The sequence below is a fragment of the Melanotaenia boesemani genome, chromosome 3, assembly GCF_017639745.1.
Source record: "Melanotaenia boesemani isolate fMelBoe1 chromosome 3, fMelBoe1.pri, whole genome shotgun sequence".
Classification (NCBI taxonomy): domain Eukaryota; kingdom Metazoa; phylum Chordata; class Actinopteri; order Atheriniformes; family Melanotaeniidae; genus Melanotaenia; species Melanotaenia boesemani.
In genome coordinates, this window is record NC_055684.1 from 14,692,645 (window position 1) to 14,705,742 (window position 13,098).

General features: G+C 36.3%; 2 protein-coding genes across 2 annotated transcripts; both read left to right on the forward strand.

Annotated features, from left to right (window-relative positions):
* Positions 1–2,038: 2,038 nt before the first annotated feature.
* On the forward strand, positions 2,039–6,156 carry LOC121635751 (rano class II histocompatibility antigen, A beta chain-like). The gene is made up of 4 exons (XM_041979068.1): positions 2,039–2,212; positions 4,785–5,075; positions 5,458–5,736; positions 5,825–6,156. Exons 1-4 carry the CDS (start codon positions 2,158–2,160, stop codon positions 5,962–5,964), a joined length of 765 nt encoding a protein of 254 aa, XP_041835002.1. The 5' UTR covers positions 2,039–2,157; the 3' UTR covers positions 5,965–6,156.
* A 2,821-nt stretch (positions 6,157–8,977) lies between these two features.
* Positions 8,978–11,823, forward strand: LOC121636440 (uncharacterized protein C20orf85 homolog). The gene is made up of 4 exons (XM_041979954.1): positions 8,978–9,058; positions 10,232–10,313; positions 10,509–10,607; positions 11,668–11,823. The coding sequence occupies exons 1-4, from the start codon at positions 9,000–9,002 to the stop codon at positions 11,821–11,823; spliced, it is 396 nt and encodes a 131-aa protein (XP_041835888.1). The 5' UTR covers positions 8,978–8,999.
* Positions 11,824–13,098: the final 1,275 nt, after the last annotated feature.

Below are 13,098 nucleotides of genomic sequence, written 5' to 3' on the forward strand. Positions count from 1 at the left end.
TCAAGGACAATAATAATATCATGTACAACTGACAGAGGTTAAATGACTGAAACCGGATCAGCCAAAGGTAATACAAATATTTTCTTTTAATTATCCTTAATGTAATTACAATAAACAATGCTGATGAGGGAAATTAAATTGTTTTATTTCATCATATTTGACTAAACTATTTTGCATTTCACTTAAATATAATCAGCTATTTTGTGATGAGGCTATAAATCTAGACTTATTTACTTTGACAGGATCTGAGTCCATTGTACAGTCGTCTGTTCATTCTGATTTTCTGTACTTTAATGTATTTTTCCTCACACAACTGCTTGAGCAAGTCAATGTGATGGTCATAAAGAAAACGTTGCACACATCTGTAAGAGGAATTGAATGACAGAAGCAAAAAAACAAAACAAAAAACTGACAATAAAAGGGAAATAATCTGAAGAAAAACAAGTTCTGTTTGAGTTTCCGTCTTTCACAAAAATGTATTATCAAAATTAAGACAAAATAGTTTGAAATTGAAACGTATTCGTGGAGGGTTTGAAGCAGAGAAATAGCATAAATAGACCAGTTGTTCTGTTTAAAAGGTCAATGGTGACATCTGGTGGACAAAATATGCGTTGCACATGAAAAATTCAAAGGAGGACTGGATTCCTCATAAAAAGGGACCTCATGAATAATAACCAAGATAATTCGCCGCTTGCCACAAGCAGTAAACCACACCTGATGCCACTCATGTTTGCTGCAGGAAACTGAGGTTGCATTTCACAAAGACTTTTCTTAATTAGATAATATAAGATTAATAAGTGTTGCCTGGTCTGATGAGTCTCCATTTTAGCTGCAACATTAGGCAAGGCGAGGCAAATTTATTTGTATAGCACATTTCATTAACAAGACAATTCAAAGTGCTTTACATGAAACATTAAAAGCATTATATCGGGGTGCATTTTGTATTTTGTTTGCAGTTTGGGCTCCTTAGTACCAACATCACATAAGCACAGCCTACCTGACCACATCCACCCCCTTATGACCACAGTGTAGCATCTTCTGCTTCCAGCACGATAATGCACCATGTCACAAAGCTCAAACTGTCTCCAACTGGTTTCTTGTACATGGTATTAACTTCTCTGTATCATGTCAATATGGAGCAAAATCTCTGAGGAATGTTTCCAACACCTTGTTAAATCTGTGACTCCAAGAGTTAAGAAGGGTATCCAATCAGTACAAGCTTTAAAAATGACCAATTCTATTTAATTAAGTAGTTAGCCAATTACAATTTCCCTACTTATTTGGATTTGTTACAGAACCCCCAGCAGGGAGCACGCAAAAAAAAGGGGTGATCCGAGAGCGAGCACAGCCTATTAAAGCCGTTTTGCTCGTTTTCTTTGGGTGTTTCTAGTCTGCATCTGTCCCGCAACATCAAGTCAAGGATTGCGTGCTAACGCAAAAGGAAAAAGTAATCCGTGTCCCCTGGGGGCTCCGTAATTAGTTTAATTATTTGTGGAAATCATTAATGAAACACGAGTCTAACAGAATATAACAGTAAACACAACAAAACATCACTTTTAGACAACATTTCAAACATCGGTGCAGAGTAGAAAACTAAACCAAAGAGAAAGAAAAAGCAGAGGTGGGATCGCGACCTCTTCTGCGTCTTTGTGGTTTAAGAAAGAAAAAGAGGAACCAGTCCGCTTCAGCTTGACGCCTGCTACTTTCACATTGTTTTTTTTTTTTTTGTTTTTTTGTTTTTTTTGCAGCGTGTTGTTACACCTTGGGGTGTTTTTTATTTAGGATCTGGACTTGGTAAACAAGAAAGTTTTGATTTGTGAAGAATATATCTGAAGTCAAGTTAAATGTTAAACACCTAAATGTAATAATAAAAGTAGTTGAGGCCAGAAACAATGAAAAATGGGGAAATACACAACATTAAGCTGGCATGTGTTAACTGATTTTTTTTTTTTTTTTTTTTTTTTTTAGTTTAGAAAACTCTTAAAAATATTCAGTGTTTAGAACTGATTATTTACTAGCATAATCTTGGAGAAATGGCTGTGGGCAGCAGCAGCTTGAACGGTTCTGGGAACAGGATGAGAAGTTAGAGCTGAATGGACAGCAGGGTTGTCGCAGACTGACGCTTCCGCATTAGGCTCGGCTCACTTTGGTTTCAACATGAAAAGCTGCAGGTACCTGCTGTTATTTCATCGTATACTCACATCTGTGGTCGGTGAGTAATATTTCTGCAACACGTATTAGCTTTGTTTCTGAGCTACAGGTTTATATCCGAAGTTGTTTGCTTATAGTGTTGGTTTTAACATGTCCAGAAATCAAATGTTTAGCACATTGTAGCTGCATATTTATCACTGCATGTCTCAAATTTTATTATCACAGCGTCTGCTCAGTGATTCTCAGTAAAACCCACACTGTGCCAAATTCTATTAAACTTATCTCATGCTGAACAGAAAGTGACAAGAAAAAAAACTATAATGATGTTAGAGCACGTTTAACTGACGGAGTATTGAGGGCCACGGTAACAAAAACACTTCACAAGCTTCGAGAATAAAGTCGTAATTTTAAGGAGAAAAAAGTTGTAGTGACCTTCTTTCTGGCTCGTGGTGTCATTTTGTAGTGAATTAGTTTAGATGATGTGGCAAAAATACTTGGAGGTAAAGAAAACAGCTCCGCGATGGATAATACAAAAGATGGTTTTATTACAAAAAGTAACATCTTAAACAGACCTGCAGCTATGTGAGGTCTCTCGGCTAATTGTAGAGAAACAACAGCCATCCTCTACATTACTTCTGACATCATTCCTGAAGCTATCATATAAGAAACATCTGGTTCCGTTTTCTACGGCTATTGAATTTCCAAGCTCATGTGGTGAAAGTCATTGTGTTAGCAACTAAATATATTTAAACAACTTACATAATGCTAATAATCAGACACTATATTGTAATATTACGAGAAAAAAGTCGTAATTTTACAAGAATAAAGTCTTCTTTCTGCGGAATAGATTAATTTTCCTGCAGATTCCTTTCAAGTCCTGATAGTAATGATAATGTGCTGCTGATGTGCCAAAAGATTAAGTATCTTCTGGTTTGTGAACCCTATGCTGAAGTACAGCTTCAAGAAATGCTCCACGGCCCTCATTTTAACAACTTTCCTCTTCTAAAGGAACAGGTTAAAATATTTATTCTTGCAATATTACGACTTTTATTCTAGGAAGCCTGAGAAAAATATTTTTCTGAATGTGACCCGAATACTCTGTTGTATTCAAATATTAATGTTGTCAAAATATAAACGTATTTACTTCCCATGAGAATATTAAGACACGTTTTTATTTGAGGAACTTATAAAGTCAGATCTTTGTTCTGTTTTTTTTTTTCTGCTTTCTCTCTCTATGTAGCAGACTTAGACTAAGATTTTTTTTCCAGCTACTCTAATTATTCTGTTTTCAGAGGGCAGTCTTTGTTAATTCCATTGATTCGTTGTTGGGTATGTTATAATTTTTAATTAATTTGTTTTCGTGGTGGAGAAGTCTCGGTTTAACTCTAAAAACAGCAGTTTTGAGAAGACCTGCTGTTATTAGAACAGACATTATTGTCTAATAGGAGGCAAGATTCCCACCACTTTGTTTCAACGAGAAGCTCCTCAAATTACGAGGAACTTTAGCAGAAGTAACAGTTCTTTCTTGGAAAATATTAGTTAATTTTTAATGTGATGACAGCAACACATTTCTTCAAAGTTTGAACAGTGGGGTGTTTACAGTTGTGTAGCATCTCCTCTTCTTTTAATTGCTGTAAATGTTTGGGAAGTGAATTCTGCTCAACAACCCTGGACCTTCATTACTGGGGTTGTAGGTTTCACATGTGAAAGGTCTGGACTGCAGGCAGGCCAGTTCAGCAGATGCTTCTCATGTGAAGCCATGCTGGTGTGATGGATGCAGTATGAGGTTGAGCATTGTCTTGCTGAAATCTGCAAGGCTTTCCTGAAAGAGACGTTGTCTGGATGGGAGCAGATGTTGCTTTAAAACTTTGTTGTATTTTTCAGCGTTTATGAAGCCTTCACTATGGTGGCCCTGAGGTACCACATCAATACAAAAACACTTCACAATTAGCCACAACACAACACAAAAGCTGCAGCAGAAGTCTCACCTTTTTTTTTTCCTCCCTCGGGCTGTAGACCTGAATTACAGCTGAGTGTGATGTGGGTCTGCTACTTCCAGGAAATGTTTTATCCCAACATATCGTTGCTTAATCCAGTGATGTTTTCTCTTAAGGTCAAGAAAAAGAGCATATTTATTTAACTGGACTCTTTATACTCCACACCATGCATAATGTAAACTGTTCACAGTAAAAGTGTTGAGGCTACCTGAATATCACCACTCCTGCAACTGAAATTCACTTTATGTTGCAGCCTTCAACATGTCGAACCAGGTGTCCCAAAAGTCCACATCTGTCCTGTAGTAAGCAAACTATGTGCAGCTGTATTGCAGGAAGTTCAGCAGCTGTTTATCTTCATAAAAACTGAATTAGTTTAACTGCTGTTTGCATATTTTAGTCTAAAGCAAAGTCAGACAAGCAAATGACTAGTGCTGTCTAATCGTATCTATGGTGATAAAAGCTGGAATGTGAGGGAATGAGGAAACACTCCACATAACATCCTTTTTGTTTTAGTGTAAACACACCATCAAATAAGATAATATATACAAATACTAGCAGACCTGCACATTAACGCATCACTAACAGTATCAAATATGAGAGTAAATGTTTCTCCTTTCTGTTCCTTTCTTTTTTCAGATTGTTCCACAGATAAAGATGGCTACTTCATGTATGCCAACTTCTGGTGTGCTGTTCCTTCCAGAAAGCCAGAGCAGGTGGAATATCTGATTGACTGGTATTTCAACAAAGAGCTTACAATGCAGTACAACAGCACGGTCGGGAACTGGACGGGCATCACTCCGGCTGGATTAATCACAGCAGCTGCCTTCAATGAAGACGAGCATGATGTTCTACAGAGAAAACTGGAGAGACAACTTATATGCTTCGACAACGTTAATTTGATATATAACATCACAGAAGAAAACATGGGTGAATATGTAAATATTAATTTACATAATAATGTCAGTAACGAGCATGTCTATAAGCAGTAGTCCTAAACTTTATCAATTAAAAGAGTTGATTCAATGTAAACGTTAATAATCCCAAAATACACTATTTAATCTAACATGAGGGCCTAGAGATGCTAAAAGAAACACAATGATTGCACACAAAGGGACAAATTGCCTAACGGTGCACGTTGATGCAGGGTGGAAGGCCATACCCAGACACCAACACAAACCTTACACAGTCATTATAACAGTGTTTCTGAAAAATCTGATTTCATTTGCCACCCTCTTTTTATAAGTCATAGGTGACCTATAAAAATGAAATAAGTAAAAAATGAGTAAAAACGTTCATTCTTTGATTTTAGCTGAACCGAGCATCAGTCTTCATGCAGTAGACCGCAGCTCCGGTCATGACGCCTTGCTCGTGTGCAGCGCTTACGACTTCTACCCCAAATTCATCCGAGTGACGTGGCTCTGCGACGGACAGGAAGTGACCAAGGGTGTGACCTTTAGTGAGGTGATGTCAGATGAAGACTGGACCTATCAGGTTCACTCTTACCTGGAACTCACACCTGACCGACAGGATAAGGTCAGCTGTATGGTGGAGCATCCCACCCTCAGAGAGCCCAAGATTTACAGCTGGGGTGAGGACAGAATTAAAAAAAAAAACTGTGCTGCAGTATTTTGCAGATGTTGCTTAATTAATATGTTTATCTTATTATTTTGCTGCAGATTCTTCCATGAATCAGTCTGACAGGAGTTACATCGCTGGGGGAGTTTGTTGTTTGGTTTTGGGAGCACTCGTTCTGTGTGTGGGAGTGATCCAGCACAGGAAGAAGAGCTACAATCCACACTTCTCAGATGGCCTTTAACTTCACAACTAGTTCATCTTCTGTCAGTTATCTTATCAATATAAAACCAAGTGGACACCAGTAGTGCATGAAAATATATATATATAAAAAAAAGCAAAAATGAAGGAAAACTCACAGGCTACGTTTTCTTTGTACGATGGTTAAGCAAGATAATTTTTTATGTATTTGTATTCATTAAAAGCTGCAATGGTATTTCTGTTTGTATAACTATGATGTAAAACTTTTGCAGATAAAACAACTTCTTCTTAAGCAAACTGCAGGAAATGTTCAACCGAAATTATTGACTGGATTTTGAGAGCTGTTCTAGTAAGAAACAGCCGAATATAAAGCCTTTAATGATTCAAGTAGTGAAAGATGTGCTCTGAACTGCAACCATACAACAGCTTGTGCCTTAATTCTTGAAATCCTGTCAAGCAAGACAGCATTTATTAAAATCATCAAAAGCTGAAATGCATTGGTTTGAGTAGCTATTTTGTCAAACTGTTGCAGAGAGGTTTGAGAAAAATATGGAGTTGTTAAATGTTTCATTGTGGAACAGTGATGTTATTGGCAAAAATCTAATCTAGCAATCTATCTCTAATCTTAAATCTTAAATTGTGTGTTTAATAATTGTTTTTCCTTTTCCTAAAAATTATTCCATGAGCCGTTTGTTCATGCATCAAATTACGGCCTATGTTTTTGGAATATGTGGTAATGACGGCAGGTAAAATGTCATTAGCATGAAAGAAAGAATGTTTTTTACTCTAACCATGTAGTTTAATTACCTGAACATAATAAAGTGTTTTAACAACATATGGTGTTGATGTTGTTGCCAGAAAATAGGTGTTAAATTAAAAAACAGTTTACAAAGCTCGATCTTTAACTGGATTCCCAGCTGAAAGAGCTGCATAATATTATATATTATATCTACACCCCCATCTTACTTTCAGTGTGTCAAAGGAAACCAAAATTAGATTTATGAAGATATGTAAGTAATTATATGCACTATATTTGAGGGCAACAAATGTGGTAAATGGTCAGATAGCTCTAAAATGTGCATTATATGGGTGACAATAAAAGGGATTCATGAATTAACTATAATGTTGTATGGATTGGAGGCATTATTGGTTGCAAACCCAGGTTACAACAGTAGTCTAGAAGTGACAAACCAAATACTGGTTTTAGAGCAGGAGTTTTTTTAAGAGATAGCTTGCGATGCTTGGGGTGTATTCTGTTGGGGTCAGTTTGCTTTTTCCACCACTAGATGTCACTAAATCCTTCCCTTTGCACATTTAACCAGCAACAATAATCGGTTCAACTTTAAACTTGATTTACAAAAATTTTGGTTTTCTTTTTTTGTTTGTTTTTTTTTTTTAGTTAAAAAAAAAAAAATTTTGGTTTTCAGAAGGTGGTTCTTCTGCAACCAGTTAAGCATTACTGCCTCCTGGTGGACATTTTTGGTAGTGTTCCTTTTCCTTAACTTTCATTGTCTATTCTCCATTCAGTTGAGCAAAGATCTGTCAAGGCAAAATCAGTTGTTTCCTTTCATTCCAATACTATATTGGATTTAACTGTGGGTAACGATGGAAACATTCTTAAAATAACAGATGAACACAGTGTTTTGAGAAAGCAAAATGTTATTTAGCCAACAGACCAGGTTTCATTTTCCACTAGTAGCTAAACACAGGACAAAGTAATTCATTTATTTCTTACTTTGTACGTTCTTACTACAAAAGATGGAAAAAGTCATAGATACATAAAATGTGTTTTGTTTCATGATTTTTAGTTGACTGAATGAATATTTAATGTATTTATTTAATTTTCAGTTACAGGCAATATAAGTACCGTGCAGGTTTTCTGGCTGTGTATGTCTCTATGTGTTCCAACAGTTAGATTTTATATGTACAGCATGTTGGACCATGTGTTTCTATAATGTAGTATGTAAATAAAGTGGATTGGATTGATGTGTGTGTTGTGTTTTTCTCAGTTTTATGACCAGTAAAGTCAAATATCTTTTTATAACTCAGGTTTGCTGGGGTTCTTGTTTATCAGCTGTCTAGTCATGCTCATACTTACAATTGCTAGGACAGAATATATGTAAACATTAAAAAAAAGCTCTGGTAAAACATCAAATTAACCATCATAACTTTGTTTCCTGCATGCATCTGCTAATATATTTGCTCATATGTGAGTCTGTGTATGGCAGGCGGTGATGTGAAGTTAATGTGTAGTACACTGTGGGTAAATAGTATGCATTCTCTTTCTATTCACCTCTTTTATGGGCTTTGCAATTGTGTCTTTAGGAATTCTCATAGTAATTCATTTATTTGTTTGATCTAGATATGTAAGTGGAGTACAAGTTATTAGAGTAATAATTAGTTTATATAATGCTTTTGCTCTACTCCTGCCCAGATGATGACAAGCTATGAAATACATACAAAAGAACACAGAAGATGGTGGAGATTAGTTCACTACTAGTAAAGATAATAAAATGGCTTTGAGCTATAGTATACTGTACAATGTGCAAACATCCATTAAACAGTTATAAAGAAGATGAAGAAAGTTCTGTTAAGTTCCCACATTTGCTGCTAAGACCCACAACCCAAACAAACATCCTGCTGATAATAAAAAGAACACAAACAATCAAGGTCTAAAGCAGATAGTTAGTTCATTTTTGGCTAAAAAAGATGGATGCTTTTGGTATCAATGCTGCTGCAGTATGAGCAACATAGTGCTTGTCACAGTGTGATTTATTGCATGATGCAGAGGTCATCGTGTTTATGTCACTTGTTCATTTACTGTAACATGTGGACATGCTATTATAATTACCCCCATAAGCTGGATTGAGCCTAGAAAGTAAAGCTGTGTGAGTGCCATGTGATCCTGCTTCATCCTACCTTCTCCATGGTTACACTCACAGGGCAGACAGAAGAGAATCCCGTCTCTATGACGACAGTAAACAGGTCTGTCAGTGTAACTTACACACAGGTGAAACATTAGCTGGACAGAAAGAGAGAACTCTTACATACCAATACCCATACACTCACACAGGACAGATGGCCGATTCCCAGCAAACATCTGAACCCATCAATATTGTGCATCGAGACGAAATCTGGTAAACATCTGAACTGACTTGCTTGATGTCGCCTTCTATAAAATCAGATCCTCTAACTGGCTGGAGGATGTTTTCTTTTTTATTCTGTTGTTTTTAATGTGTAGACATATAGATTACCGTGCGTCCTTTAAAAATGTAAAGTCTGTATGTGTCATATTTCTGTTTGTTATCTATAGTTTTTATTAATATTTTGTTGTTTGATACAAAACTAAACTTTATATAGTAACTTATCAAGTAAGCTAACATTTTAAATTTAATTTGGTGAATTACTCTGAAAAGAAAAATAACTTACAAGCCACATAGTAAAACTGAAATATAAGATTATACCTTTAAAAGTATCCTGTGACAGGTAATGCTATTATACCATGATCATAATCTTCTTGAATATCTTTTAAAAAATCATTTTGAGCAAAGGATGAGTTTAAGTACTTTTGCAGAGGATGGAGCAGCTAATGGTATTTTCAGGGCTGGTGTGTTTAAATAATGTTTATATAAGATTATTTTTGGGTTAGTTATTTGTCAGCAAACCTTTCACAAATCATCAGACTTATTTTCAGTATTTTTTGGATTAAAAAGGGGTTCTTTTGGTGAGTTTTCAATCAACTGAAAAAACTGAAGCACTTAATTTCCTTATTAAATTCACACTGCTGAACAGATTTTCACTCTTTGGTGCCCCCTTACAAAGATACGTTAGCATCCATCTTGCATCCTGTCTCTTCTCTGAGCTCTCACCAGCCACTAAAAATCAGCCTGATGTTGACTCTTGTCTTTTCTTTTGCTTTAAACTTTTCTCTCTTTCTTTTCCTCTTTTTAATCAGTAATGTCCTCTTCGGTTTCTTTGCTAAATCAGCCACAGTGTGCATTCAAAACAGTCAGTGGATTGATATCCATTTGCTGGAGTGTGACACAGTGCTGTAAAACAAAACTCAGCTGTAACATGACGCTCCAGGGTGGAAAAAAAAGTTATGAAGTGTGGTTTCGCAGCCTTCGGGTGCTGCAGAGGAATGAAGCCTCCAGAAATGTGCTAAGTGAATAATAAATGTCAGTGTCCCATCAAAACTAATTATAAGCAAAGAGTTTTAAGGCTGGAAACTTATCTTGCTTTAATACTTTATATATTAAGATATCACATAAGATAAAGAAAAAAATGTGTTTATGTGTTTGTGTGTGTAGGAAAGCACATGTAAAACTTGAAAAGGATTCGGCTGAAGTCTGGCCCAGGAAGTGGGGTTTCCTGACTGACATCTACAAGGAGGTATATTCATATAAACACTCATACACCACTCGGTTTTGAACTCTATGATAGAGACAGACAACAGAGCATGGAGACAGTTACAGTTTATATCCTGATGTAAAGAAACAAAACAAACAAAAAAAGAAAAACATAGATTTTTAGAAATGTTAATGATTTATTGGCCTCACACAAGCTTCTCTGCTATGTGTATTTCAGTATGAGATGGAGAGTGTGAAGATGAAGAAGGCACTAAAAGTGGGGCTCCCCAATCACGTGGTGGTTCGATCCCCGACCCCTCCACAAAAATACATCCATGTATGTTTTATCTATGTATCTTGTGCTAGTCTTTAGCTACTCATTATTTCATCATTGTTTCCTCCCAAGCTGTAAATCTAATCATCTTTTAAAGGGGTCTTAAGCAACAGTTCTTCCAGCCTTATGAATGATTATACTCGTTTTTACTCATTTTCAGTTCAGTCCAGAACCTTTTAAGTGGAATTTATTTTTTAATGTTTGTTAAAACACTTAAAGATGCACTATGTTATTTCCCAACCCCAAAACTCAGCAGAAACAAATCTGCTTGAGCAGATTGTTGCAAAGACGCATAATTTTCATTTTGTATATGAAAAAAAAACCCACAAAAAACAACACAGTCTGACAAAAAATAAAATAGTATATTTGCACTAAAACCAAGATTTACAAAGAGCTATTAGCCCCAAACTTGGTATATTTCAGCATGTTGTGCAGTGTGTACTTAAAAAAAGTTAAGAAACTGGACAAGAGGAGGACAAATGAAGAAGTGTCAGGTCTAAAAAAATCTACATACCGCAGATGAACAGTACTGGAACGTGACATCCTCAAGAAATAGATATAAAATCCAGCAAAGGCCACAGAACACATGTAAGTAGCAAGAGGTCTTCAGGAGAGATGAAACCTCCCCAGATTCCAGACCTCAGCATTCCTGAAGCAGCATCGAATCAAACAGAGAATGGACAAAAAGGCAGCCAACACCAAAAACTGTGGGAAGTCCTTCATGAAGGCTGGACGACTATTCCTGAAGACTACTTTTAAAAAAATGACAAGAAAACTTGTTTATTCTACATTCTACAGTCATTTAGCAGACGCTGTTTAAGAGAGTTCAGGCTGTGTTGTAGAATGAAGACCCTCAAGACAAATTTAGGAATTAAATGAGTTAAAAATGTACAAACTGATTTTTCCTTATATACAGTATTCACATTTATATCTGCATGTTTTAATAATTCATTGCACCTGTTTCATATTTTCCTTTCACATAAAGAAACTTAGTGATACTCAAGATTCATGTACAGTTTTTCTAGCTTTCTGTACTTTCATTTAGCCTGTTTCATTCCTCCAGGTCGGCCCCTCTCCTCCTGTTCCACAGACAAGTCAAGCGCTAATTGGCTGGCGTTCGGGTCACGCTCATCTTCAGCTGGAAAAGTACAGCACAGTGCATCATGGGAGACGTAGTTTTCTCAAGGAGCTGGGCTGGCCCTTAGATGCTTGCCTCTGAGTGGCAGTCCTGCCCTGTCTACTCATGGAGACAAGTTTTTATAAATGAATAAATAAAATAAAATAAATTCCATGAAATAAAAAAATAAAAACATCCAAAGGAAACAAAAACAAAATACAATTAAAAAATGTCATTTTTCAATGGTTATATCTATTTAATGACACTTTTATTTCACAATTATTCATTAATAATTTTATTTCATATTGGTATTTTGAATTATGCTAAACTTTTATGTAGCAGTAACAGGTTGGGTATTTTATTACACTTATTTTATACCCCTACTTTTATTTCATGGATCTTTTTATTTCTATTTATTTCTGTCTAATTTATTTCAGATGAAGGGGTGTGGTTGTCTGCATGGGTTTGGTCGCCCACAGTGCAGCACTGGAGGAAGTGTGAAATGCATCCTCAAACCATGGATAGATTTTTTTTTCTTTCTACAGCAGCTTATTCGCTTTGTAACTATAAGGAGTAGCTCCCCCCCCCCCCCCCAAAAAAAAAATGTGGTTTTGTTTATGCATAATAACTCTATGCTTCAGCCACCATTATAATCTAAGTCAAAGGTCTTAATATTCCCAATGTACTATTATGAACGTGAGCCTGTAAACTGAAGAAGGTCTGAAGTTCTCAGCTCCATGTTACGTTGCTGATATCTTGTTTTAAGATTGTCTCGCTCATTAAGAAGGAAACTCCTTTAATGAATACACACACATGCTTTATTGGTGAGAGAGAGTTAGGAATGAGTGGACTGCTTCAAATGTAATTGCAGTGAAGAGGGGAGTGACTTTATGGTGCTGTCTACGACTGACGGACAAGAATCTCCAGAAGAAGATGTGGTCAAAGACTGACCATCAACAAGGGACTGCTAGGTATAAACCAGGCTCCTCCCCAACAGTTTAGCCAATCATTCTGTGCTCGTGTGCATGAATATTCAAAATCACTGTATCGTCTATAAAATGTAATGGTAAATGCACTTACTTGTATAGCACTTTTCCAGTCAGCTTGACCTCTCAAAGCGCTTTACACTACATATCACATTCACCCATTCACACACACACACTCATACCCCAATAGGCAGATCAAGAGGCAACATAGGGTTAAGTGCCTTGCCCAAGGACACTTCGACATGTAGTCAGGGAAAGCCTGGAGTCAATCTACTGACCTTCTGGTTGTAAGATAAATCTTCAATAAATCTCTGATTATTTTAAGAAGTCAATCCAGCCTGTTTTTTCTGCATAAGAACCACTTTGACAATACCAAGAGGTGCAATAAAGG